The sequence below is a fragment of the Corythoichthys intestinalis genome, chromosome 1, assembly GCF_030265065.1.
Source record: "Corythoichthys intestinalis isolate RoL2023-P3 chromosome 1, ASM3026506v1, whole genome shotgun sequence".
NCBI lineage: Eukaryota > Metazoa > Chordata > Actinopteri > Syngnathiformes > Syngnathidae > Corythoichthys > Corythoichthys intestinalis.
Window position 1 is genome coordinate 72681397 of NC_080395.1, and position 25695 is coordinate 72707091.

At 38.4% G+C, this 25695-nt stretch overlaps 1 protein-coding gene across 7 annotated transcripts in view; it reads right to left on the reverse strand.

Moving 5' to 3' along the window:
* Window positions 1–3970: 3970 nt before the first annotated feature.
* The window catches only part of LOC130917440 (golgin subfamily B member 1-like), a 131472-nt gene continuing 109747 nt past the window's right edge, over window positions 3971–25695 (reverse strand). For all 7 annotated transcript variants that reach the window (XM_057838896.1, XM_057838858.1, XM_057838878.1 and 4 more), the window contains 4 exons: window positions 23739–23833; window positions 15242–15334; window positions 15042–15159; window positions 3971–7249 (listed from right to left, as the gene is read on the reverse strand). In XM_057838896.1, coding sequence (XP_057694879.1) covers window positions 7091–7249; window positions 15042–15159; window positions 15242–15334; window positions 23739–23833 — 465 coding nt within the window. In that variant the 3' untranslated portion in view covers window positions 3971–7090. The remainder of the gene's footprint in view (window positions 7250–15041; window positions 15160–15241; window positions 15335–23738; window positions 23834–25695) is intronic.

The window sequence follows — 25695 nt, forward strand, 5'->3', positions numbered from 1 at the left end:
TTGAGGCAGCAAAAGGAAAAATATTGGTAAAAAGTAACTGATGAGTTACTTTTAAAGTTACTTACTTTGATAAAGTAATTGGTAAAGTAACTAGATTAGTTTTTGAGTTGTAATTAGTAATTAAATTACTTTTTAAAGTAATCTGTGACAACATTGCACATCTTTAATCTCGCTACTCTTGCACTGTCGCACACATCAAACATAAACATATATTCCCCGCAGACCCAGACATTACATGTCAAACAAGGATGTGCTTCCCAGGGCGAACCAATCGATCTAGGATGACATAGATCATCCTTTCAATATATTACATAGAACTAAGCCTGTCGCAATATGCAATAATTCCATTTATCGCGCGGTATATAAAAATGAAGACGGTAATTTTCCCACTGCGATTTATCGCCTCACGTGCGCGCACGCGTACGTACGCACTTGCGGCAGATATGTGGCAGACGTACTTGACAGCGCTGTTTAAAGTTCAGCTTCCTTGTTGCTAACTACGCAACATGCTGGGACGAGGACTCACTCTGTTTTATTGACTTCTGGGTATGTTCGTTTTATATATTTAAGTTTGAGTGACCGTCATTCAATGGAGGGAGGCAGGGCCAAGTGCACTGTCGGCACACAGCAATGAGTGAGCGGAGTGAGGAAGAGGACGAACCAGTCAGCAAAATGTTTCTGGAGGTTGTTTTAACAAAGATGGCCAACAGAAAAAAATCTACATACACTACCACACTATCACCCTCTCCAGTTTTCACTGCTTAGTAGGAAAACTGCATTGCAACAAGCGGAGCCTCCTCGTCACGTTAATTGACAATTTGAGGTGTTCGCCTTATGTGAGAAATACAGACGACACCGCGCAAAATAGGTTCCCTCATGGAAAGTGAAATCTGCTACATTGCTGAAGAAATGAGACTGTTTAACCTCTGTTTAGTGTTATTTGATACCTTTTGGAGCCAAATTTTTGTTACTGCAACTTTATACATATGTGCCTAAATGCTTCAGTTATTAAGTGCAATTTTATTTTTCTTGAAAAAAAACTATTTATTATGTGTTTCTGTGCGGTATTAATATTATATTATTATTATTAGTATTTTACTTGAAAGAGGCATGGTCTATTGTTTTTAGTTGTGATTTCTTAAAATGTATTTTTGAATTTAAAAGAAAACATTTATTGCGTTTAAATGGGTGTTGTTGGTCTATAAATATATACTGTATTCTCACTGCGTTATTGTAAATCGGTTAATGTTTGTTTTTTTTTGTGTTTTTTTGGGGGGGGGCGCAATAATATCGAATATCGCAAGAATTTATGAGATAATTTATCGCCCACTAAAATTTGTTATTGCGACAGGCCTACATAGAACATAATAATGATATAAAAACGCTTTTAAAAAATGTATAAAATAAATAGTCAGCATAATTTCATTTACAGAAAAAATCCCCAGAATTGTATGTTGTTTATAAAAAAAAAAAAAAAAATGTTATTTGAAAGAGTCGGAGATTTGTTGATGACAAATCACGCTCCTCCCAGATTTAAAAAAAAATACAAAACTTCGGCGGCATTTGGGCAGCAAGCAACCAGGATTAAATTTTTTTTTAACATGCCAAAAAGAAAAATGAATTTACAGCTTTTTTCCCCCCTAAAAAAGCAAGATTCAAAACGAGTCAAAAAAGCAACAACCGGTGTTCTGACAAAATTTGCAACCCATTAAAAATTGCTACCTTGCGGGTTTTGCGCATGCACGTAACGTTAAAAATGGCCGCGAATGTGGCGATTCCAAAGTAAACACTACAAACTTTCTTAAAGAAAGGAATATTTACTTAAGTTTCATCATGTAAAGACATGTACAAAAGTTCTCAGACACATCCTACCATGTTAGCTGCACACAGTAACTGCACTCCGCGCTCTCACTGTTAATAACTTTGTCGCGTCGTTAAGTATTAATTTAAGCCATTTTTGTGTTGCACATGTATGTTTATGATGTATCTAGTTTAGTTAGCACTTTGGATAACATTGAGAGTCCAATTGAATGTAAAAGAAGGGGTTTTCAGCGCCACAAAAGCTTTGGGAGCAAAATTTTATAAGGGAGCAAATTTTGACAGAACACCGGTCGGTCTTTAATAGACCCCAATCACCCATGTCACACAATCACGTGATCGCTGTATTGTGCCGCCATATTGTCTGTCATTGTGTGTCGTTTTGTCAATGATCGTAGTTTGCAAAGGTAAATTCACTTGCAAATTATGGAAACCCCGTTGCTTTCAGACGCTGTAAACTCATTGGAGGAGTTGCATAAAAGCCGTTATTTGGAAAAGCTTCGCTCGATCCAGTCACCAGATCCATATTTGATGCCCAAACCGATGTTTCCTCCCGTCCGGTCCGGTCCCGTGCGCCAGAGCTCGTCCTGAGACCACAAAATTTCCAATCATACTCCAGTTTATGTCACGATGAGGAGTCGGGTACCCAAAATCGGCACCGGCCCGACATTTGATCAGCTGAACGTCACAGTTGTCACGATTGTAAAATGAAATTTGATCGACAACAGGCCGGTGTGTGCCAAAAAATAGCTGCCCCGCGTGAAATGTTCCCCCTGCCCTGAGCGCTTATTTATAACGCTTTATTGATGTGAAAACATCAAATGTTTTCATGGACGCATTACAGTAATTGATTTACGACTAAGATCAAATTTAAATAATTACACAAAATATTAGTAATGTATTTTAGTAACAAATCCTGGACTGGGCCACATAACCATCTTTGAACAGAAATGTATTAGTCTGCAGGTTTTCACGACCATATCCCAATGACAGTCACACAGGTATGACATTTATTAGTTCAAGCAGAGTAAAATAATACATATTCACGGTACAAGAAAGTTGTTTCCGTGTGGGCGCTCCCATCAGTGGGGGACATTTCACGCAGGGCGGCTATTTTTCGGCACAACACCTGTTTTTGCGCTCACCTTCTTGCTGCGCGAATGTGGCGACGAACTTCGTAGTCTCCGTCTGATGATGTCTGCGATCGTGTTGGCATCATATTGATGTTTTCGCCGCTGTCTAACAGCTGTTGACACAAACGCATCATGGACCGAGATAAACCGTGCTGCTTTCGAGATTTGCCCTTTTAACAATGAGCACACAGCAACTACTAAAATGACCGTTTATCTTCTCTGTTACTGCAACCAACCGCCATGCATCCCTTCACCATTTTGATTAATCAATATTAAAGATTGTCAGGAAGTATTTTGGGTTCGTTTACTAGGCGGTGATTCCTTAGACAAGGAGAAAAACACGCAGTAATAGGAGGAATGTACGTAGCGGTAATATGTAAACACGATGAGCTGACGGACAACATGGCGGCACCAGTCAGGGGGGGGCAGAGTTGTGATGTCACATGATTGGGGTCTATACCCGCGTGCCGGGTCGGGCTGGATTTTTTAAGCCCGATCTTACCTCCACACACACAAGAGTGCAGTGAGGGTGCGGAGAAAAAAGGCTGCATTCAGTGTTACCGGACCGGTAAATGTGGTTATGTGGGCAATTGCCTGTGCTGTGCAGAGAAAAGCCAAAATAATTGTAAATTGTTGTCATAACATTTATATCATGGATATTATCTGAAACTGAGGCTTTTAAGTCCCACAGTATGGCAAGCGGGCATTTGCGTGTTGTTTTTGACACCAGTTTTTGCCTGTGTTCTGGGACCTGTGTGTGTCTAGTCATCCCTGCGCTGTCATATGTACTTTGTGTTCCGGCACCTTATGATTTACAAATTAAGAACTGCCTTGAACTGCCTACAATTGCCATGCCACTGTTCAAATTGTTCTGCACCAGTGTGTCAATTAATATAATCTGAAGTGGTCATCAATGTGAAAGGTCGTGCTAGTTAAAAAAAAAAAAAAAAAAAAAAAATTGAGGAAATGCTGCTGCAGCATGTTTTGCGTCCGAAACTAAACAGTCGAAGTCCAAGAGGTTAAAGAAAATCATCTGGCTTTATTAATATCTTTAGATATTTTCATCCGAAAATAGTTCAACGAAACAATGTATTGCACAAAGAAAACCTTGAATTATCTGCACATTTTTCAGTAGTCTCATAAATACAGTAGATTCTATTTGCCCATCACATCTTTATATACAGAGCATGAGGCCAGTGTGACATTAACAGGTTGCAAAGGTGCAATTTCACAACACTAAAAAAACAAGTTTTCTCAATCATATTCTAACAAGAAAATATTGTCTAGTAAGATCAGGCTTACACCCATCAGTACAGATGAAACAATATAACGGGCCTGGATTTGAATAAATCAAAAAAACATTTTTGCATTTTCTTTAACAGAGATGTTTGAAATAATGCTAAAAAAACAAGTAACATGGAAACATCCTTTTGAACTCACTGTTACAATTTAGTGCTTCTGTCAGTGAGATGAGAAGTTACAGTGCATAGTTTTACTCAGCATTCGGATTACTGTATGTGCAACGTATTTAGAAGAGCACGGTAAACTGTACCGACATTTGTAATTTGATAATACGTCAAGCAACCACATGTGAGTGAACGTATTGAGGTTGCCACAGCAATAAGAATGAAGGGAAAGGAGATTTAACGTGAAAGGTGATGATTATTACAGTGACGGGCCAGATATTGTTTCAAGCTTGCCTATTCCCAAATTTTAATCTACAACCCCTAGAAAAAAGTATGGAATCACCAGCCTCGGACGAGCACTCAGACATTTTATCATGTAGAACAAACTCGGATACAAAGTTGGAAAAAAATAATGAATTAGTTCAAAAGTGCAACTCTTTAGCATTCACTAAAAGAAATGAATAACCTTGTCAAGGGTCAAGAATCTGCACTGGACAAGGTGATGATACTGCAACTTTTGTTTGGTGCTGTTCCAGTGAGATTTACAAAGATGACTGCGTGAAGAAAACATCAAAATATCAAAATTCCCTCAGTCCTTGATGATATAGGGCTGCATGTCAGGCAACGGCACTATGGTTAAATCTTCAATAAATGCACAAATTTATATTGAAATTTTAGACAGCTTTCTGATCCCTTCAATTGAAAATATGTTTGTCTTTTTCCAAGATGACAATGCATCATGACACAGCGCTAAAACTGTTAAACCATTCCTTTGAGAAAGACTTATCCAGTCAATGTCATGGCCTGCAAATAGCCCAGATTTCAACCCTATTGAAACGCTGTGGTGGAAATTGAAATAAAAGGTCCACAGCAAGGCGCCGACCTGCAAGGATGATCTGGCAACTGCAATCAATGAGAATTGGCACCAAACTGATGAAGAATACTCAGTCATCTTTGTAATTCTCACTGGAACAGCACCAAACCAAAGTTGCAGCATTCCAGTTTTGATTTTTTTTCTTTTTCTCATGTTCCCATATATATTTCCCTGCACTTGCTCTATAAAAGTAACATTTACTGACCACTAAGGGTGAAACGGTACATGTATTTGTATTGAACAGTTTTGGTACGTGGTGTACAGTTCGGAACGGACCCGTACCGAACGAGTTTCTGACGTAATGTAACCCTTATTTTCCGAGTCGATCGGGTTACAGTTTCTTTGTGTAGATTATATGTACTCGTCTTCTCACTATAATGAGGACCAACAGGGTAGTACAGTGACCCAGAAACGTCAACAGCGCGACAACGTGGCCGCCGCGAGAACGCAGTGAAACGCGGGTGTTAAAGTCAATCAGCCAATGCACACCAGTGGTCCCAGAAGCGGCTCAACACGACGCACGCGAAAAGAACGGCAGAGTTTATTAGTTGACGCGAGACGCGACCCTCCTGCGTCGATACTAGTACCGGTAGCTAGGCTCGGGCAGACCAGAAGTCACTCATGTAAAAATACGGTGGATCCGGTCGATTTTCAAACTAATATGCAATTGTAACCCACTTTTTAAGTCCATCAGATCTCTTGAGTGGTAGATGGGGGCACAGTTGTCTTTGTTGATTTACTGCTGTCTTCTCTGCTAAAATAATAACCAAAACGGCCCCGTGTTCGATACAAAATCCTCCTACCACAACAAAACAAGTAGAAACTAATATTCACATAGAAACTAAAGTTATACAACATAAAATATACAATATAAATGAATACTACATCACATTTGTAAAATATAAACACATAATAAAATAAATAATAGCCCATTTAAATAAAATAAATTGAAATGAGCTAAAACACCTGTAATTAAATAATATAATACACAGATCCTGCTTAGACAATTAAATTTAATAATTTCTGTGTGGCGCTTTAACTTGAGAAAATCCACCAATAAAGCTTTTGAAAATCGTTCATAAGAAAAAAAAATGATTCATTGAGGCATTTCATTTGTAAAATACATGTTAAAATCTTTACCATTGGGATTGCTTTTCTCTTTAGCACAGGGCTTATTTTTTCTTCTTTCTTTCAGAAAGAAATCTGACCAATACGCAGGGTCTGAAAGGCAAATTGTTGTTGGATTATATTTGAATACCCGCTACTTTTTGAGCAGAATTCTAGCTTTGTATAGGCTAATGTTCCTATTGTTGAAAGCACAAAGGTGTGTAATAAACAACTAGCACATTTATATTTTGCATTTTGTTTTCTTACTGTACCAAAAATGAACCGAACCGTGAGCTCAAAACCGAGGTACGTACCAAACCGAGATTTTTGTGTACCGTTACACCCCTATTGACCACCACAATGTTTTTTATTCATTTCTTTTAGTGTATGCTAAAGAGTTGCAATTTTGAACTAATTCATTTTTTTCAAGCCTTTTATCTGTGTTTGTTCTACATGATAAAATGTTTGAGTGAGTGCTCGTCTGAGACTGGTGATTCCATACTTTTTGCTTGGGGTTATAGATGCGGCTATTTTGATTTTTATCAACATTTTAAGGCTATTTGTGGCATATCATATTTGACAAGTGATTTACAACTGTCAACCTGTGCAACTATTACCATTCTTAGACAATTGACACTTCAAGAATGAACATCCTAGTCAATTAGCTCTGACAGTTTTCATAAAGCATGTAGAATTAGTGTGTAATTTGCTACTCAGCTGTTTATTACTACCATTGGAACAATGCCCAACCTTTAAAAGGCACCTGTAAGGCACATTAGGAAAAGCACATGGATTGTAACCATGTAGGCCAGGAATAAGTAACGAGAGCGTGAGCGGGTCGTGAGCAGCCGAGAAAAGTACAGGCTTCTTCCTCTGAACCAACGTCTGCATGCCACCATCCCACCTTTCACCTGGGAACACAATTAGTACACAAATCATAAAGAGAAATCCAATTCACAGATTTAGAATAAGTGGGTGGGGGGGGTTGGGGGGGGGGGTTGACTGATCTAAACAGGGTTCCAGACTGCCACCAAATGGTTGCATTTTGCAACTATAATTTGAGCCAGCGCAAATATTTTTTTCATCTACTCGCACATTATGATCAGTAACATTGCGTTTTTTTTTTTCGCTGACAAACTCCTTTACGGTTAAATCCATTAGTTCAGTTTTTTTCAACTGGTGTGCCGCGAGAAATTAGCCAATATCCCTTATTTTAACATTTAACATAAAGTGTCCCCGGTGGTATTTTGAAGGACACCCGGTGTAATAGCTGTCTAGTTTCCCCGCAATTTTTTGTTTCACCAATAAGCGGAGTTGTCTCGCTAAAATTTATTGAATTTTTGCATTTTTTGTAAACATTATTTTTGTTTTCCTTTTGTCATTGTTGGTAGTTTGTAGTTAATAATAAATTGTATAAAGATTCAATTAAAATGGTAAGTTTATATATATATATATTAGGGCTGTCAAACGATTAAAATTTTTAATCGAGTTAATTACAGCTTAAAAATTAATTAATCGCAATTAATCGCAATTCAAACCATCTATAAAATATGCCATATTTTTCTGTGAATTATATATATATTCTGTAAAATAAATTGTTGGAATGGAAAGATAAGACACTAGATCAGTGGTCTCAAACCGGTCCTCAAAGGGCCGCAGGGGGTACTGGATTTCATTCCAACCAAACGAGACAAATACCTTTTCACCAATCTGGTTTCTTACAAGTGTAATCAGTTGATTGCAATCAGGTGCTGCTTATGTTAGTAGAAACCTCATTGGTTGAACTGTTTGTGCTGGATCTGTTGGAACAAAAACCAGGACCCACTGCGGCCCTTTGTGGAGTCGGTTTGAGACCGCTGCACTAGATGGATATATACATTCAACATACGGTACATAAGGACTGTAGTAGGCATTTCACTCTACTGTCATTTAAATCTGTCTATGCTGTCCTCACTCCGAAGCGTCTACTTTTTCCAAAGCTAGACAGCTAGTGAACGACGCCTTAATAATCAGACTACTTCCTTTTTCATCTGATTTATTAATAAAATGGCCTCAAACCATTGTCCTCTTTAGACCGTCTTAAAACAACCAAAAAAAAGTACACAAGCATTGCATTAGCAACAACTTTAGCTTAGCACGCTATACAGGTTAACTAAACATAAACAAAAAGTGTCTCATACAAAAAATGTAACATTTCGCTTACTAACATAATATGTACATTCTTAACAACAACCGTACTTACGGACAAATCTTGTCCAAGGATCATATAAGCACAACAGAGACGTCGTGCAGTCATATTGAACTGGAAAGAAATCCATGTCGCAAAGCGACCACAAGAGTTCGCTGTTAGACCGCACAAAACGCCTTGCTGTAAAGCTTACCAAAAGGCAGAATACTGTCTGAGCGGGACATGTGCGTTAATTGCGTCAAATATTTTAACGTGATTAATTTAAAAAATTAATTACCGCGCGTTAACGCGTTAATTTTGACAGCCCTTATATATATATATATATATATATATATATATATATATATATATATATATATATATATATATATATATATATATATATATATATATATATGGTGGAAAACACAGACCAGACTGAAAAGCAGTTTCTGCTCTTGCACTGCTTTTTAAAAGAAACTGCTGTATTTTAAGTCAAAATAACTGTTGTGTTTGATAGAACAATATGTCTATATGGTGCCATAGCAGATTCATGGCGCATTAAGTCCCCGAACTGTTTTTAATATGTCCGTTTTACACTGGAAACCTCCTTTTACAGACGTTGCGCAACCGCTTTTGTTTCAACCTAGCCATAAAAAGGAGGTAATGAATTATATTTAATGTGTCATTTTTAGCTTTGAATCATACATTGATGTCTAATATTTAGTTTGGGAAAAAAAAAAAAAAAAAAAAAAACGACTTAAAAAAATTATTCACTCGCATATTTTAAACAAATTACGTCACAATGAAAAAATTAACGTCAGTAAAAAAATCTCGGATATCTACCTCATAACTATCACTTAATTGTATTTTTTTGGTTACCGTCGCATTTTCCCCAATACTTTAGATGATAAATAATTGATCCAAACAAAGAAAAATTGAGGGAAAAAAATCGTTTAACAGGGTAGATACAATGGGGCAGATAAGTACTTGATCAATACCAAAAGTTCATGTCAATACTTTGTTAGGTACCCTTTGTTGGCAATAATGCAGGCCAAACGTTTTCTGTAACTCTTCACAAGCTTTTCACACACTGTTGCTGGTTTTTGGCCCATCCCTCCATGCAGATCTCCTCTAGAGCAGTGAGGTTTTGGGGCTGTCGTTGGGCAACATGGACTTTCAACTCCCTCCACAGATTTTCTATGGGGTTGAGATCTGGAGACTGGGTAGACCACTCCAGGACCTTGAAATGCTTCTTACAAAGCCACTCCTTTGTTGCCCTGGCTGTATGTTTGGGATCATTGTCATGCTGAAAGACCCAGCCAGGTCTCATCTTCAATGCCCTTGCTGATGGAAGGAGATTTTCACTCAAAATCTCTCGATACCTGGCCCCATTCATTCTTTCCTTTACACAGATCAGTCGTCCTGGTCTCTTTGTAGAAAAAGAGCCCCAACACATGATGTTTCCACTCCCATGCTTCACAGTGGGTATGGTGTTCTTCGAATGCAATTCAGTATTCTTTCTCCTCCAAACACGGGAACCTGTGTTTCTACTAAAAAGTTTTATTTTGGTTTCATCTGACCATAACACATTCTCCCAGTCCTCTTCTAGATCATCCAAATGCTCTCTAGCAAACCGCAGACGTGCCTGAACGTGTTCTGGTTTCAGCAGGGGGACACGTGTGGCAGTGCAGGATTTGAGTCCCTGGCGGCGCATTGTGTTACTTTGTTACTGTGGTCCCAGCTCTCCCAGATTTTTGCTCACCGCTCTTGTTATCATTTTGACGCCACGGGGTGAGATCTTGCATGGAGCCCCAGATCGAGGGAGATTATCAGTGGTCTTGTATGTCTACCATTTTCAAATAATTGCTGCCACAGTTGATTTCTTTACACCAAGCGTTTTACCTATTGCAGATTCAGTCTTCCCAGCCTGGTGCAGGTCTACAATTTTATCTCTGGTGTCCTTCGACAGCTCTTTGGTCTTGGTCGTAGTGGAGTTTGGAGTGTGACTGACGGAGATTGTGGACAGGTGTCTTTTATACCGATAATGAGTTAAAACAGGTGCCATTAATACAGGTAACGAGTGGAGCCTCGATAGACCTCTGACAGCCAGAAATCTTGCTTGTTTGTCGGTGACCAAATACTTATTTTCCACTCTAATTAGGAAATAAATTCTTTAAAAATCAAACGATGTGATTTTCAGTTTTTTTTCCCACATTCTGTCTCTCATGGTTGAGGTTTATCCATGTTGACAATTACAGGCCTCTCTAATCTTTTAAAGTCGGAGAACTTGCACAATTGGTGGTTGACTAAATACTTATTTGCCCCACTGTATATGAAAAAGAAAATCTCGACCAAGATCAAAGTATTTAATATATTTCATTCATTCCGATCTACAATGTGTTACGTTAGTGTTCCCTTAATTTTTTTGAGCAATGTATATACTAGAGCTGTCCCGACTAGTCGACGTTGTCGACGTCATCGATGACGTAAATGCGTCGACGGGTATTGACGGGTTAAAAAAAAAAGTTACATGCGGATAAAGTTTAGAATGGCGGGCGCTCGCGATGCAAGCGGTTGTTACTTACAGCCCCAAGGGGGCCGCTGGCCCGATTGAGGAAAGAGGAAGAAAGTGGGCGAGCGAGAGAGAGGGAGCGAAAGATGGAGTGAGATCAGTGAATTTGGAAAGTGCACGGGTAGCGCGGCGTTCAGTGGCTCAGGCCCTGCGTTTTTGTTTTGGACAATAAAAGTATCCATAAAGAGCCATCCGACACCTCCTGAGGAGGACATGGGCCAAACCTACGACAACGAGCCAAGTGAATCGCCGGTTCACTCCTCACTATGGCGAGGAAGTTGAAAATACCGCCAATTACCAAAAAGGGCAGAATTGGTGACACATGAAAGTGGCATAAAGCAAAAAAAAAGGGGACCAGAATAGCCAGAGCCTGGAAAAATGTCAAGGAAAATATGGAGGGTGCCACTGTGTGTACTCTTTGCTAAGCTGAGCTCGCATACCACGGTAGCACGTCGGCTATGAACGAACACTTGAAGCGCCGTCACCCAAGTATAATTTTCCAAGACAACAAGAAACAACAAGCTAGCGGATTGTTAGTCCATACAACTTTTTTTAAAAAAATGGAAGTTACCTTTATGTGCGTCGTATCAACGTGCATTTTTATTTAATAAAATAATTAATGTATATATAATTATATATATATTTTTAAATTATTATTACATTTATTAGGATCATGGAAGCTCCCACTTGGGGAAAATATATCCTCTATATACATAATATAATGAAAATATATATGGAAACAGCACTGGCCTGCTTACTGTAATCCATTTGCCTGGTACACCAGACTCACCGCTGTTCCAGCTATTGAGTCTGGCCACCATTCAGCGGATACAATTTCCAGGGCGGAGCAAGCCACAGCAAACAGACAGCGGAGTGGACCAATCAGCGACGGGCAGACGTGACGCTCGTAAAACGACGAGGGCAGGACGAGGGACTTGCGCGCGGAAGTAGACATACGAGGAGAGCGGAGTTTATTCAACATGGCTAGCGCGAGACAAACTGTTGTCAATGACTCGTGTCGATGTGTTTTTGGTAATTTAAATCTGATTTTACCGTGGATTGGAACATATTCTCGGCTCTCCTGTTCACCATCTGTGTTGTTGTGGAGACGACTTCCGACGCGCAAGAGTGACGTTGCTCGTTAAGAACATGTCTCGCAAATAAACAAATCTGATTTGTCGATTGATTTTGTACCTGCTCGAGACGCCGTTAATGGGCTGGTTCCCAGACTTTTCTCTCAGTGTTTGAAAAATACAGGGAGAACAGTCTGGCCGTGCCAGGCAAGTAATCCATGACTGCACTAATGTTAGTCACTTTATATTATAAAGTATCATTGTGCGTATACAGTGCCTTGCAAAAGTATTCGGCCCCCTTGAATCTTGCAACCTTTCGCCACATTTCAGGCTTCAAACATAAATATATGTTATATATATAATATGAAATTTATTTTTTTGTCAAGAATCAACAGCAAGTGGGACACAATCGTGAAGTGGAACAACATTTATTGGATAATTTAAACTTTTTTAACAAATAAAAAACTGAAAAGTGGGGCGTGCAATATTATTCGGCCCCTTTACTTTCAGTGCAGCAAACTCACTCCAGAAGTTCAGTGAGGATCTCTGGATGATCCAATGTTGTCCTAAATGACCGATGATGATAAATAGAATCCACCTGTGTGTAATCAAGTCTCCGTATAAATGCACCTGCTCTGTGATAGTCTCAGGGTTCTGTTTAAAGTGCAGAGAGCATTATGAAAACCAAGGAACACACCAGGCAGGTCCAAGATACTGTTGTGGAGAAGTTTAAAGCCGGATTTGGATACAAAAAGATTTCCCAAGCTTTAAACATCTCAAGGAGCACTGTGCAAGCCATCATATTGAAATGGAAGGAGCATCAGACCACTGCAAATTTACCAAGACCCGGCCGTCCTTCCAAACTTTCTTCTCAAACAAGGAGAAAACTGATCAGAGATGCAGCCAAGAGGCCCATGATCACTCTGGATGAACTGCAGAGATCTACAGCTGAGGTGGGAGAGTCTGTCCATAGGACAACAATCAGTCGTACACTGCACAAATCTGGCCTTTATGGAAGAGTGGCAAGAAGAAAGCCATTTCTCAAAGATATCCATAAAAAGTCTCGTTTAAAGTTTGCCACAAGCCACCTGGGAGACACACCAAACATGTGGAAGAAGGTGCTCTGGTCAGATGAAACCAAAATTGAACTTTTTGGCCACAATGCAAAACGATATGTTTGGCGTAAAAGCAACACAGCTCATCACCCTGAAAACACCATCCCCACTGTCAAACATGGTGGTGGCAGCATCATGGTTTGGGCCTGCTTTTCTTCAGCAGGGACAGGGAAGATGGTTAAAATTGACGGGAAGATGGATGCAGCCAAATACAGGAACATTCTGGAAGAAAACCTGTTGGTATCTGCACAAGACCTGAGATTGGGACGGAGATTTATCTTCCAACAGGACAATGATCCAAAACAAAGCCAAATCTACAATGGAATGGTTAAAAAATAAAGGTATCCAGGTGTTAGAATGGCCAAGTCAAAGTCCAGACCTGAATCCAATCGAGAATCTGTGGAAAGAGCTGAAGACTGCTGTTCACAAACACTCTCCATCCAACCTCACTGAGCTCGAGCTGTTTTGCAAGGAAGAATGGGCAAGAATGTCAGTCTCTTGATGTGCAAAACTGATAGAAACATACCCCAAGCGACTTGGAGCTGTAATTGGAGCAAAAGGTGGCGCTACAAAGTATTAACGCAAGGGGGCCGAATAATATTGCACGCCTCACTTTTCAGTTTTTTATTTGGTAAAAAAGTTTAAATTATCCAATAAATGTTGTTCCACTTCACGATTGTGTCCCACTTGTTGTTGATTCTTGACAAAAAATTAAAATTTTATATCTTTATGTTTGAAGCCAGAAATGTGGCGAAAGGTTGCAAGGTTCAAGGGGGCCCAAATACTTTTGCAAGGCACTGTACATATAGTAGTATACTATAAAATCAATACTGTATATTTAATTTTTGTTAATGTGAGTATGTGTGCCTCTCATTCAAAATAGTTGTGGTAGTATTTCAGTGTGCCCTCTACTTTATCTATTTTCAGGTTAAAACAAACAAAAGTTGAACAGTTTTTCCCCTCCCCCAAAAATGCGTAATGCACACCAGAAAAAGCATCTGAACTCACACAAAGTATTCTGAAAATGGTTGTCCGGGGCATTGCAATTCATTTTAACATTTAGAACAATATAGACAATGACATACCACAAAAAGAGTAAGAATTGTTTTGACTCCTGTTAAAGAGAAGTCTCAGTGTTTCCGTTTACATTTTTTTTTTTTTTGCACTAGTTAATACCAGCATCATTTGACCTCATTGTTTGGGATTTATTATTGATTTATGTTTTTTATTTATACATTACTAAAGAATGTAGGTGTTCCAAAATGTTTTTTGTGAATTAATAAGCTTCAACAAAAATGTCATTATTAAAGTAGTGAAAATATATATATATATATTAGCTTAGTCGACTAATCGTAAAAATAGTCGGCTGACTAATCGGGAGGAAATTAGTCGTTTGGGACAGCCCTAGTATATACACAAAAAAAGTATGTTAAAAAAAGGGGGGGGGGGTTGACAGTACTTCACGCGGTCAGCTCTGGTCCCCATTAACAGCTATATTTGAGAGATCATTGTATTTTTTTGTTAGCGGTCTTGCTGTAACTATACGGCTTACTGCAGTCTCAATTAGGAAGGACAAATATGTGTTCATGGTAGCTGCTAATAAAAAAAGTCAACACGTAGATTCAGACAAAGGTAAGATTTCAACAACCATGGAGAGCCACATTTATTTATTTATTTAAAAAATGATGCGAGTTCAGTTTCTTGTGGCATACTGAAAAAATTCAATGGCCCAACCCTGCTGGAACCTCACAATCTAAAAGCCATGTTCTCTACCTTCCGTGTTATCAGAGGCTGGTTCGGGTTGAGGCTCATAGCTTCCCACTCAGCGTCAGTTTCCATCTCGATGCTGCTGAAGTCTCTCTGAATATCTTGTGACAGACTTGAACTGATGCTGCACAACATAACATTTACGTTTGAGCACAACTAGACTGCGAGTATGTGACGATTGACGGATGATGTGTTTTGAGATGCACCTCTTTGTGCTTGCCTCAGCAAGATGAAATGCCGCTTCAGCCGTTTCCCTCCTCTGCTGTTCTTCTGCCAGATTCTGCTCTAATTCAAGTAACCTAAAAGTGGAGCAAAGAAATATCTACAGCCAAGGTCAGCAAACTCTCTTCAAAGAAAAAGGCTTTTTTGAAGAAGAAAGTACTTTATAGGAATGACCCGATCACATATTTTTGCGTCCGAGTCAACTGATTGAGAACCTGCCAATACAGAGTCCCGATCCAATTCCGTAAAAAAAAGTGTTTTTATTTGAACAAAAGTTCCAAACATATTAAAGCACTGTACTCTTTACAGTACTTGCTCTTCCGCTTTTTCTGGGAGTGTTGCGAAGTATAAAGGTTTTTTTTTTGTATTTTATTGGCAAAGCCATCATTTTTCTGGATCATTTCGTTACTTTTTACCTCTTAAAAAGTAAAAAATACTGTATGTATATGGCGGAAAACACAGACAAGACTGAAAAAGCAGTTTCTGCTCTTGAGTTTATTAGTTGACGCGAGACGCGACTACTACCGGTAGCTAGGCTCGGCCAGACCGGAAGTCACTTGTGGGAAAATACGGTGGATCCGGTCGATTTTCAAACTAACTATGCAATCGTGATCCACTTTTTGAGTCCATCAGATCTCTTGAGTGGTAGATCGGCGCACAGTTGACTTGTCTTTGTTGATTTACTGCTGTCTTCTCCGCTATAATAATAACCAACACGGCCCCGTGTTCAATACAAAACCCTCCTACCACAACAAAACAAGTAGGAACTAATATTCACATAGGAACTAAAGTTATACATCATAAAATATACAATATAAAGGAATACTACATCACGTTTGTAAAATATAAACACATAAAATAATAGCCCATTTAAATAAAATACATTGAAATGAGCTAAACCACCTGTAATTAAATAATATGAATAATACACAGATCCTGCTTACACAGATAAATTTATTAATTTCTGTGTGGCACTTTAACTTGAGAAAATCCACCAATAAAGCTTTTGAAAACCGTTCATAAGGGAAAAAAAAAAGATTCATTGAGGCATCTCATTTGTAAAATGCATGTTAAAATCTTTGTCATTGGGATTGCTTTTCTCTTTCGCACAGGACTTCTTTTTTCTTTCTTTCAGAAAGAAAGCTGACCAATACTTGAATAGCTCTGTTCAGGATAGGCCTGAACGATATTGGAAAAAGTTAACATTGCGATATATATTGCAAAAGCTCCACACTTACATCTTGCATTGGTTGCAGTGGTGCTCCTAACTATCTAACTATAACTTTCTTTTCTTAAGGTGTACCTGCACAAAATGTGGGCACACCCACATTTTTCATTGCATCAGCTTTAACGCCATACTATTAATCACTCTCCATAACATTTATATTTTCCTTAAGGTGCAGTAGCACAAAATGTGGGCCATAGACTTCATTACTATTGACGTGACACTTTGTCATTATTTGCGCAACGCCTTTCCATAGGGGGCCGAGTTTGAATCTTCATTTAGTAATAGTCAGTCGAAGTCAATCGGCTACATATTATGGAACAATGAAATTAACAGTTCACCTGCTGTGGCCTGAACGTAGTGTCACACTTTCCTCCTGGTGCGCATGGACTTGAATTGCGTGCCTGCTTGTGCAGTCCCTCTTTTTTCACCTCTTTTATCAACACCATCGTCGTTTGGGGGCTTTTTGAAGAAACTTCGGACACTCAGTTGCCTTGACATTTTTCAGAGTAAGGCCAACGACGTCATGCATCAAGAGAGACAATAGCTAATTAATATGCTCACTCGCCACCCTGTGGTTTGGGGTGTGAATTGCAACCTGTCAAAATGACAGATGGACTTCAGTTTTTCGTTCACCGTTTTAAAAAATCGGTCAACGACGGAAAATATTCGGTTAACGCGACCCCTGCTGCACGGTTTCTTTTGTTTTTGACCAAGAATCAAGACTGTTTTACGTCCATATCTATGACGAATTCGGTGATTTAAGCATTTGTTCACAAGAATGTTCACCAGAAAATCTCCTTTTACGCTAGCCTCATTCGCTAACAGAGTAGCATTGTACTTCGACAATATACTACGTAAAATAAACGCTAACTGCACGGTTTCTTTGCTTTCTTTGTTTTACGTCCATAATTATGAAGAATTTGGGAATTTAAGCATTTATTCACAAAAACGTTCGCCCAGAAAATCTGTTTCCGCCAGGCGGCCGCTAGCCTCATTTGCTGACAGTATACAGTGTATAATGATTATAAAGGGCTATTCTATTCTATAATAAGTTGTGATTGTATATAGAATTTATTAATCCTCTATTTAGATATTAATTATAATTGATTCTGCATGTTTTCCTCAAGTATAAAGTTTCTGATGTTAAATTGAGTAATTTATTAGCTATTGAAAACTTGCAGTAAATAAAAAAAAAAAAAAAATTGCTACTTTCGTCAAAAACTTATACGTTAAATATTGCTATTGATCCTGAAAATATAGGCAATTATCTCTGCATTTGGTGATTTTTGTGCATCTAGTGTAAAATCAGAGACTTTATAGACTTTCTAAGTGGTGTTATACTTATCTAAAAATAATCGTTTTTTTAAAAAAATTATTTTGATGCCACCTCTTATGGATACTCATATATGGCTAAGGTAGGTGTCTAGGTCGGTAGCAACTTTGGTTTTGAAAACATTTGCATTTGAAGTTTTTGAAAATAGGCCCCCTTCGACTCGGCCCCGTTTCCCGTGTCATGTCAATAGGTCATGAAGTCTATGTGTGGGCACACCAGTGTTGTTAATAACGGCGTTACAATATAACGGCGTTACTAACGGCGTTATTTTTTTCAGTAGTGGGTAATCTAATTAATTACTTTTCTCATTTTGGCAACGCCGTTACCGTTACTGAGGACGAAAAGGCATGCGTTACTATGCGTTACTATATTGGTCGAAAAGTCTGAGGGAGACGGACTCACCGAGACGACAGAGCAGAGCAGGAGTTGGGAGGAGGCAAGAAAGTTGTGACGCCGAGTAAACGCGATGCTAGGTAGCTCCAATAATACATGTTGTAGCCGATAGCTAGTACAAACTACGCCCGCATGTTATGGTAGATATGGTAGACATGGTAGATATCACATGTACTGTACATAGATATAACTAGATGCAAAATGCCAGACATGGCACTAAATGAGTTAGTAGACAGCCGCCTTAAAGCAGTAGACTTTTTAGGACGGCTCTGTTGTAGAGAACCTTCCTAGCGGACCTAAGTAACTTTTTATCTAAAATACTTCTAAATCGGCAAAATCTTGACTTGAATCTATCTTTAAATGATGAAACAGTTTTAAAATTTTCATATGTCGAAAGTAGAGCGAAGGGAACTAATGCAATAATGGGAGCAATTTTAACAACTTTTAACAGTTGATTCAGGGTAAAGGGTAAATTAGGATAAAGAATTGGGCTCGGGCCAATTGTACCAAAAACCTTCACAAAAAACTTCACATAGTGTGGCCAATGTTTTTTTTTTTTTTTTTTGAGGGAAAAAAAAAAAAAGTAATTATCACCAATTACTTTGCCAAGTAACTAATTACTCTTACATTCAAGTAATTGAGTTACTAACGCAATTACTTTTTGGGAGAAGTAATTTGTAACTATAATTAATTACTTTTTTTCAGTAAGATTAACAACACTGGGGCACACCCACATTTTTCATTGCATCAGCTTTATTGCCATACTTTTAGTCACTCTCCATAACATTTGTGTAATTCTTATGGGTGAGCACATGGCGTGACTGGACCGATTTCCGATCACGTGATCGGATTGGAAGATCCCTTGTAATTTACTCTAAAACGAGGGGGGGGGAGTGGGCCGGAAAAAGATTCAAGGCTGGATTGGTGCTTTGATCCCGAAAATATGACGGCAACCGTCAAAACTTCATGTTTAGAAAACCTGCCAGGTTGCCACAAGCGCATCTCCAAGAAGAAAACAATCGATTAACGTCAGATTTATACAGAAAATAATTGAAAAGCACTGAGTTAATGCGATGAAAAAGAACAATGCAACGGAAAACTGATCAGATTTTTAAGAGAAAGAGTTCAAAAGGCGTTTTTTAAATTTGATTTGCACATTTATGCTACTTTTCGTTCATTTATCTTAGGCTACTTCTTTATTTCCTCATATTAAAAAAAAATCAATTTCAATGTACATAATGTAAGAGTCATTTGTACTTAAATTTGTTAATGTAAGTTGCTACTAAGTATATTATTTAAAAAAAAATTAAATGTTAACATTATCTTCCATTTTAATGCACATCCTATGTCCTTAAAGGGAACCGCGGATAAAAAGACATGTAGTTCTTAAAAGATGAATGTTACTACGAGTTATAATAATTTGATATTAAAACCCCGCTTAATGTTTTCGTTTTGATAAATTTTGTAAAATTTCAAATCCAAAAATAAACTAGTAGCTCGCTATTGTTGTTGACGTTGCAGGGCGGTGACGTCACAGGGCCACGCTGCTGTACTTCAGTCACTCTAACTATGTAAGGTAGTGATTTAAATACACCACAAGGTGTCAATGGCAAGTTTTACGTTAATAAGACATCAAGCCAATGAGTGCGTTTAGTCCCTCGACTGACGCCGTAGCTCCCTGGTTTTTTTTAGCCTGGGTCTATTGTTATTCAGTGTTGTCGTCACAAGATTCCTGAAAATGGCTCCCAGCATCACAGTTTGTGTATTGTGACTAAATGTTGCCATGCAGTGTATTTGTATTTATCCAGGTTATGGTTACTGGTGTCTTAACTGTTATTTTGCACATCATACAATTTAAAAATGAAAAAAAAAAAAAGTTTATCATGTATGCTTTTTTACAGTCAGTGTAATGCAGTAGCCTAATGCATGTGCAAAACTTGCTTTATTGTGCAAAGCAGTTGTCTTTGCATTTCGGTGGTTTTAGTAGGTTTGACTTCACAACCCCCCGCAAAAAAATTATATATGGCGGAAAACACTCAGATGACTTGAAGTTCCGTTCTGAGACCCCCAATTTGGCCAACTTTCAAAATTGTACAATATGCATTTGTGATACATCATTGGAAAGCCTAAAATCTCAATTTTCTGGGGGAACAAAAAATTTGAACAGGAAGGCATTTAAAAAAAAAAAAAAAGTAGCATGTAGCATGTATGTCAAGACACAGCTGTGAATGGCCACAGCCACATTTTTATTTTACTTTATGTTATGGGTGAAAAATGGTGATATAACAAGGTTCGTGATACAGTTGGTTGAATTGTATTAAATGCATCATTCGCTGTCTCAAAAAGTCACATAAAAAAAAAAAAATAAATAAATAATAGACCGCGTAGTTTTTGAGTTATGGCCATAGCAATACCATAGCAACGAGGGACGCACCGCCCTGCTGACCGCTACCTGATGACATAACTTCCAGGGAGCCTCGCCATCACTCTGAACACGGAAATATAGCACCACGCCATTCCTCGATGTGTAGCGATGAATTGCTCACAGGAAGACTCGAGACTCTATGAGTGGTCCAAAAAAACTTCTGCAAAGGTTTGCCTATATATAAAACAATCCACATGCCAGGCCCTAATGTACCAAATACATCTCAATAAAACAATGAGTATTGTACTACAGCATCAACATCAAAGTCTGCCTGTTTGAAGAGGGAACAATAGCGTCAAATAGATGCTGCTTTGACTGGGGCATTATTATTTGATCACCAAGAAAATATTATTAAAAATTATTAAATTAAAATTAGGATTCATCCAATATTTTCATGCTGCTGTGATTTTTTTTTTTTCAGGAAGCCAAACATAAAAAGGGCAGAAACCCTCAACACGATGAAAAAAGCGTTGCAAGTCAGTCGCCACCCAGTTTCCCAAAATTAAGAGACAGTGGGTCGAGTCATATGATGACCCAAGTGATGCAAGTCCAGCGATTTCGACGGAAGAGATCCTCAGATGCTGAATTTCTTCCGTCTGTGACATCAGATGACGATGACTTAGGAGAAATAAATGTAGCAAATTTTGATGAAATGAAATCAGTCATATATAGAGAACACATTTTTAAAAGAAAAATCTAGTTACCTTCATATTTTAATAATCATGATTTATCTTTGTATAGAGAACACTTAATGCTACAGAACAGAGTAAACACATATTTCCCACTCTAAACTGCTTCTCAGTCTTGCCATTATCATTTTTCAGTGTTGCGCTAGTCCGTTGCTATCCTAACTTTGTGTTGCTTGCTAAATTTATGTTCTTTGATGTGTCCCATTGTTTGGTTTGTATAACTTAGCTTTCTATGTCACAATCTGACAGCAAAGGCTGATGCTGATTCAACATAAATCTGGTATCACTTATTATTGTCGCCTATTGAATATTGTTTCAGAATGTAACATAATTACAATATATTATATGCCAATAGAATACATTAAACAGTCAACAAAATATGTCAATGTTGTTTACAATTTATGGTTTTATTTTTTTAATGTAATTCATGCCCCTGTCAGTGCTTCAGCCTCCTCAAGTTTGGCTCTCACATCTGGGATCTCCTGACGACACAGGCATACTCTTGGAAGGGTAATTACTTTGAGGTTTACAGCAACACCTGGAAAATAAAATCGTTTTGTCATTTATTTTGAAAAATCAATAAATTATATCATTTATTTAGCCTGATTTGGGCTAGCTTTATCATATTTAGATCGGTAGGAGCTGTCCCATAACCTAATATCCAGTTTTAGTTTTGTGGAGAGCATGGAAAATATATTCAACCATGTAATCGCATTCTCTCAAATAGAAAAATCACGATGCTGGACTTAGGCTTACCATTCGCTCTCCCGTTCGTGAAGTGTCGAGCTGTCAATTGGCGTCATGACGACATCTGCTGTGTCAAGTAAATCGTCGTCATCTGACGTCTCAGGTTCAAACATGTAGGGATTAATTGTAGATCATCTTTCCAGGGAGCCTTTGCCAACAGTAGCGTCACGAAAGAGCGATCCTGAATGGTTGCCTTTGGCGGAAATATCACTGATAGTTGCTGCTGCTATGCTAGCTGTGGATACTACTCTTCTGTTGCGTCGGGGAATTTACGTCACACTTCCGGGTTTGGGATGGGACATTTAACATTTAAGTGCAAAAAAACTAAAAAAAAAACACAAATTATCCTATTCTATGCTATTCTATTCTATAATAAGTTGTGATTGTATATAGAATTTATTAATACTCTATTTAGATATTAATTATAATTGATTCTGCATGTTTTCCTCAAGTACAAAGTTTCTGATGTTAAATTGAGTAATTTATTAGCTGTTGAAAACTTGCAGTAAATAAAAAAAAAATAAAATTTGCTACTTTCGTCAAAAACTTATACGTTAAATATTGCTATTGATCCTGAAAATATAGGCAATTATCTCTGCATTTGGTGATTTTTGTGCATCTAGTGTAAAATCTAAGACTTTATAGACTTTCTAAGTGGTGTTATACTTATCTAAAAATAATCGTTTTTTTTTTATTTTTTATTATTATTATTTTGATGCCACTTCTTATGGATACTCATATATGGCCAAGGTAGGTGTCTAGGTCGGTACCAAAAAAACACAAATTATCCTTGCAATTACGTGTTGATAATATCATGGTTGTTTTGACGAACTCGTCCAAAGTTTATATTCGTAAAATTACACCAAAATCCAGAAAGCTCTTCAGTTGCCCTTTAAAGATGGGTGCAAGAGCAGAAACTGCTTTTCAGTCTTGTCTGTGTTTTCCGCCATAAAAAATTCTGGCTCCAGGGTAACCGCTGTTATGTACTTACATTTATATGTTCACTTGTATGCATTATGTAGTCTTTTATTCTTAGTCAAAGCAATCATGCATTCACGTTCTTGTTAGTTTTAACATATACCATTTGTTATCACAAGTGTAATCTAATTCTATTTTAGCCCTTTGAAGAATATAAAGGTGTAACATGAACCCCACAGTCTATTCAAGTCTTTGTTAACCTAAGCAGGGGATGTCACAAGACCTCCCCCAGAACTGTTCTTTGCTGATCATTGGTTTGAATGAGTAAAGTAAACGCCCACTAGATTGTAAAAGGTGAGGTATATATTGGAGTCAGATGCTGTAATGTGTGTGCTTCATTCATTAAAACGTGTGTTTGTTGTTTGACTGCACCCTGAGACTCTCAGCCTTTTTGTGTCGACTCCGTTTGTAGTAAAGCGTCCAGAACAGAAAACGAATGCGCGGCGTTGTAAGTACAAGGTCGAAATCCAACGCCAACACCGCTATATAAGGGTGTTCCAGCAAGAAATTCTATCCACTTCACCTCTGTATAAACAGATTAAATGTTATGCATGGATGGAAAAAATGATTATCATCATCATCATTAACTTTTTTTTTTTGCCAATTCAGAAACTGTGCTTAGCACTTGCTGTGTCTCTGATGGGACAAGTCAAAAGTCACAACAACAAATTAATACCAGTGGCCTAACCTTTCTCGCAGCTGGTGGACTTCAACTGTTTGTGCAACATTTGTGCTGTGTCTCTCCTGAGGGGCTCCGGGAGCCACCTCGGCAGTTACTGACCCCTAAAAAGAAGGCAAACACAATGTATCAATTACACTGGTACACACAAAATAATGATTGCATGCAAATACTTTTTCTTAAGTCATTTTGCAGTACTGAATTCAAATCTGACCTTAAGATTTTTTCTGTTCGCTGTACTTTTTTTTCTTTCTTTGCAAATCAAGATTCAGATTTTTTGTGCATTACAAAATTATTGCGAAGTGTTCTTTTAGAGAAAGTTGGTATCGTTCTGGCACAAAAATAATACCTGTTATGCCATGTTTTACAGAACTGCGGACACAGGAGACTAACAATAGGGACAATCATTGCTGCCGAAGTGCTCAAACTAATGCTGCAAGGATTAATCGATTAACTTGAGTAATTCCATTACAAAAAAGCTTCTAATTAAATTTTGCAGCTTTGAGGATTCTTTTAATTAGAGTGGTGTTTTAATTGTTTTAGTTTATTCATTTAGTTTTATTGATTTGGATGGATACAGTACTCTCTAGTGTTAACAGTAAATACAGTGGGGAGAACAAGTATTTGATACACTGCCGATTTTGCTGGTTTTCCCACTTGCAAGCCATGTAGAGGTCTAATTTGTATCATAAGTTCTCTTCAACTGTGAGGGACGGAATCTAATACAAAAATCCAGAAAATCACATTGTATAATTTTTCAAATAATAAATTTGTATTTCACTGCATGAAATAAGTATTTGATACATTACCAACTAGTAAATATTTCGGCTCTCAGTTGTTTTTTAAGAACCCCTCCTGTTCTCCACTCATTACCGGAAGTAACTGCACCTGTTTGAACTTGTTACCTGTATAAAAGACACATGTTCACATGCTCAAACAAACAAACTCCAACCTCTCCCCAATGGCCAAGACCAAAGAGCTGTGTAAGGACATCAGGGATAAAATAATAGACCTGCACAAGCCTGGGATGGGCTACAGGAAAATAAGCAAGCAGCTTAGTAAGAAGGTAACAACTGTTGGAGCGATTATTAGAAAATGGAAGAAGTTCAAGTTGAAGGTCAATCTGCCTCGTTCTGGGGCTCCATGCAAGATCTCCCCTCGTGGGGCATCACTGATCATGAGGAAGGTGAGGGATCAGCCCAGAACTACACGGCAGGACCTGGTCAATGACCTGAAGAGAGCTGGAACCACAGTCTCAAAGAAAACCATCGAAAACACATTACGTCGTGTCATGGATTAAAATCCTACAGCGCACGCAAGGTACCGCTGCTGAAGCCAGTGCATGTCCAGACACGTCTGAAGTTTGCCACTGACCATCTGGATGATCCAGAGGAGCAATGGGAGAGGGTCATGTGGTCGGATGAGAGCAAAATTGAACTTTTTGGTCTAAACCCGGCTCGTCGTGTTTGGAGGAAAAAGAAGGATGAGTACAACCCCAAGAACACCATCCCAACTGTGAAACATGGAGGAGGAAACATTTTTTGGGGCTGCTTCTTTGCCAAGGGTACAGGACGACTGCACCATATTGAGGGGAGGATGAATGGGGCTATGTATCGCCAGATCTTGGCTGACAGCCTCCTTCCTTCAGTGAGAGCCCTGAAGATGGGTCGTGGCTGGGTCTTCCAGCATGACAACGATCCAAAGCACACAGCCAAGGCAACTAAATCTTAAGGTCCTGGAGTGGCCTAGCCAGTCACCAGATCTGAACCCGATCAAAAATCTATGGAGGGAGCTGAAAGTCCGAAACCTGAAGGCTCTGGAGAAGATCTGCATGGAGGAGTGGGCCAAAATCCCTGCTGCAGTGTGTGCAAACCTTGTCAAGGACTACAGGAAACGTTTGGTATCTGTAATAGCAAACAAAGGTTTCTGTACCAAATATTAAGTTCGATTTTTGTGATGTATCAAA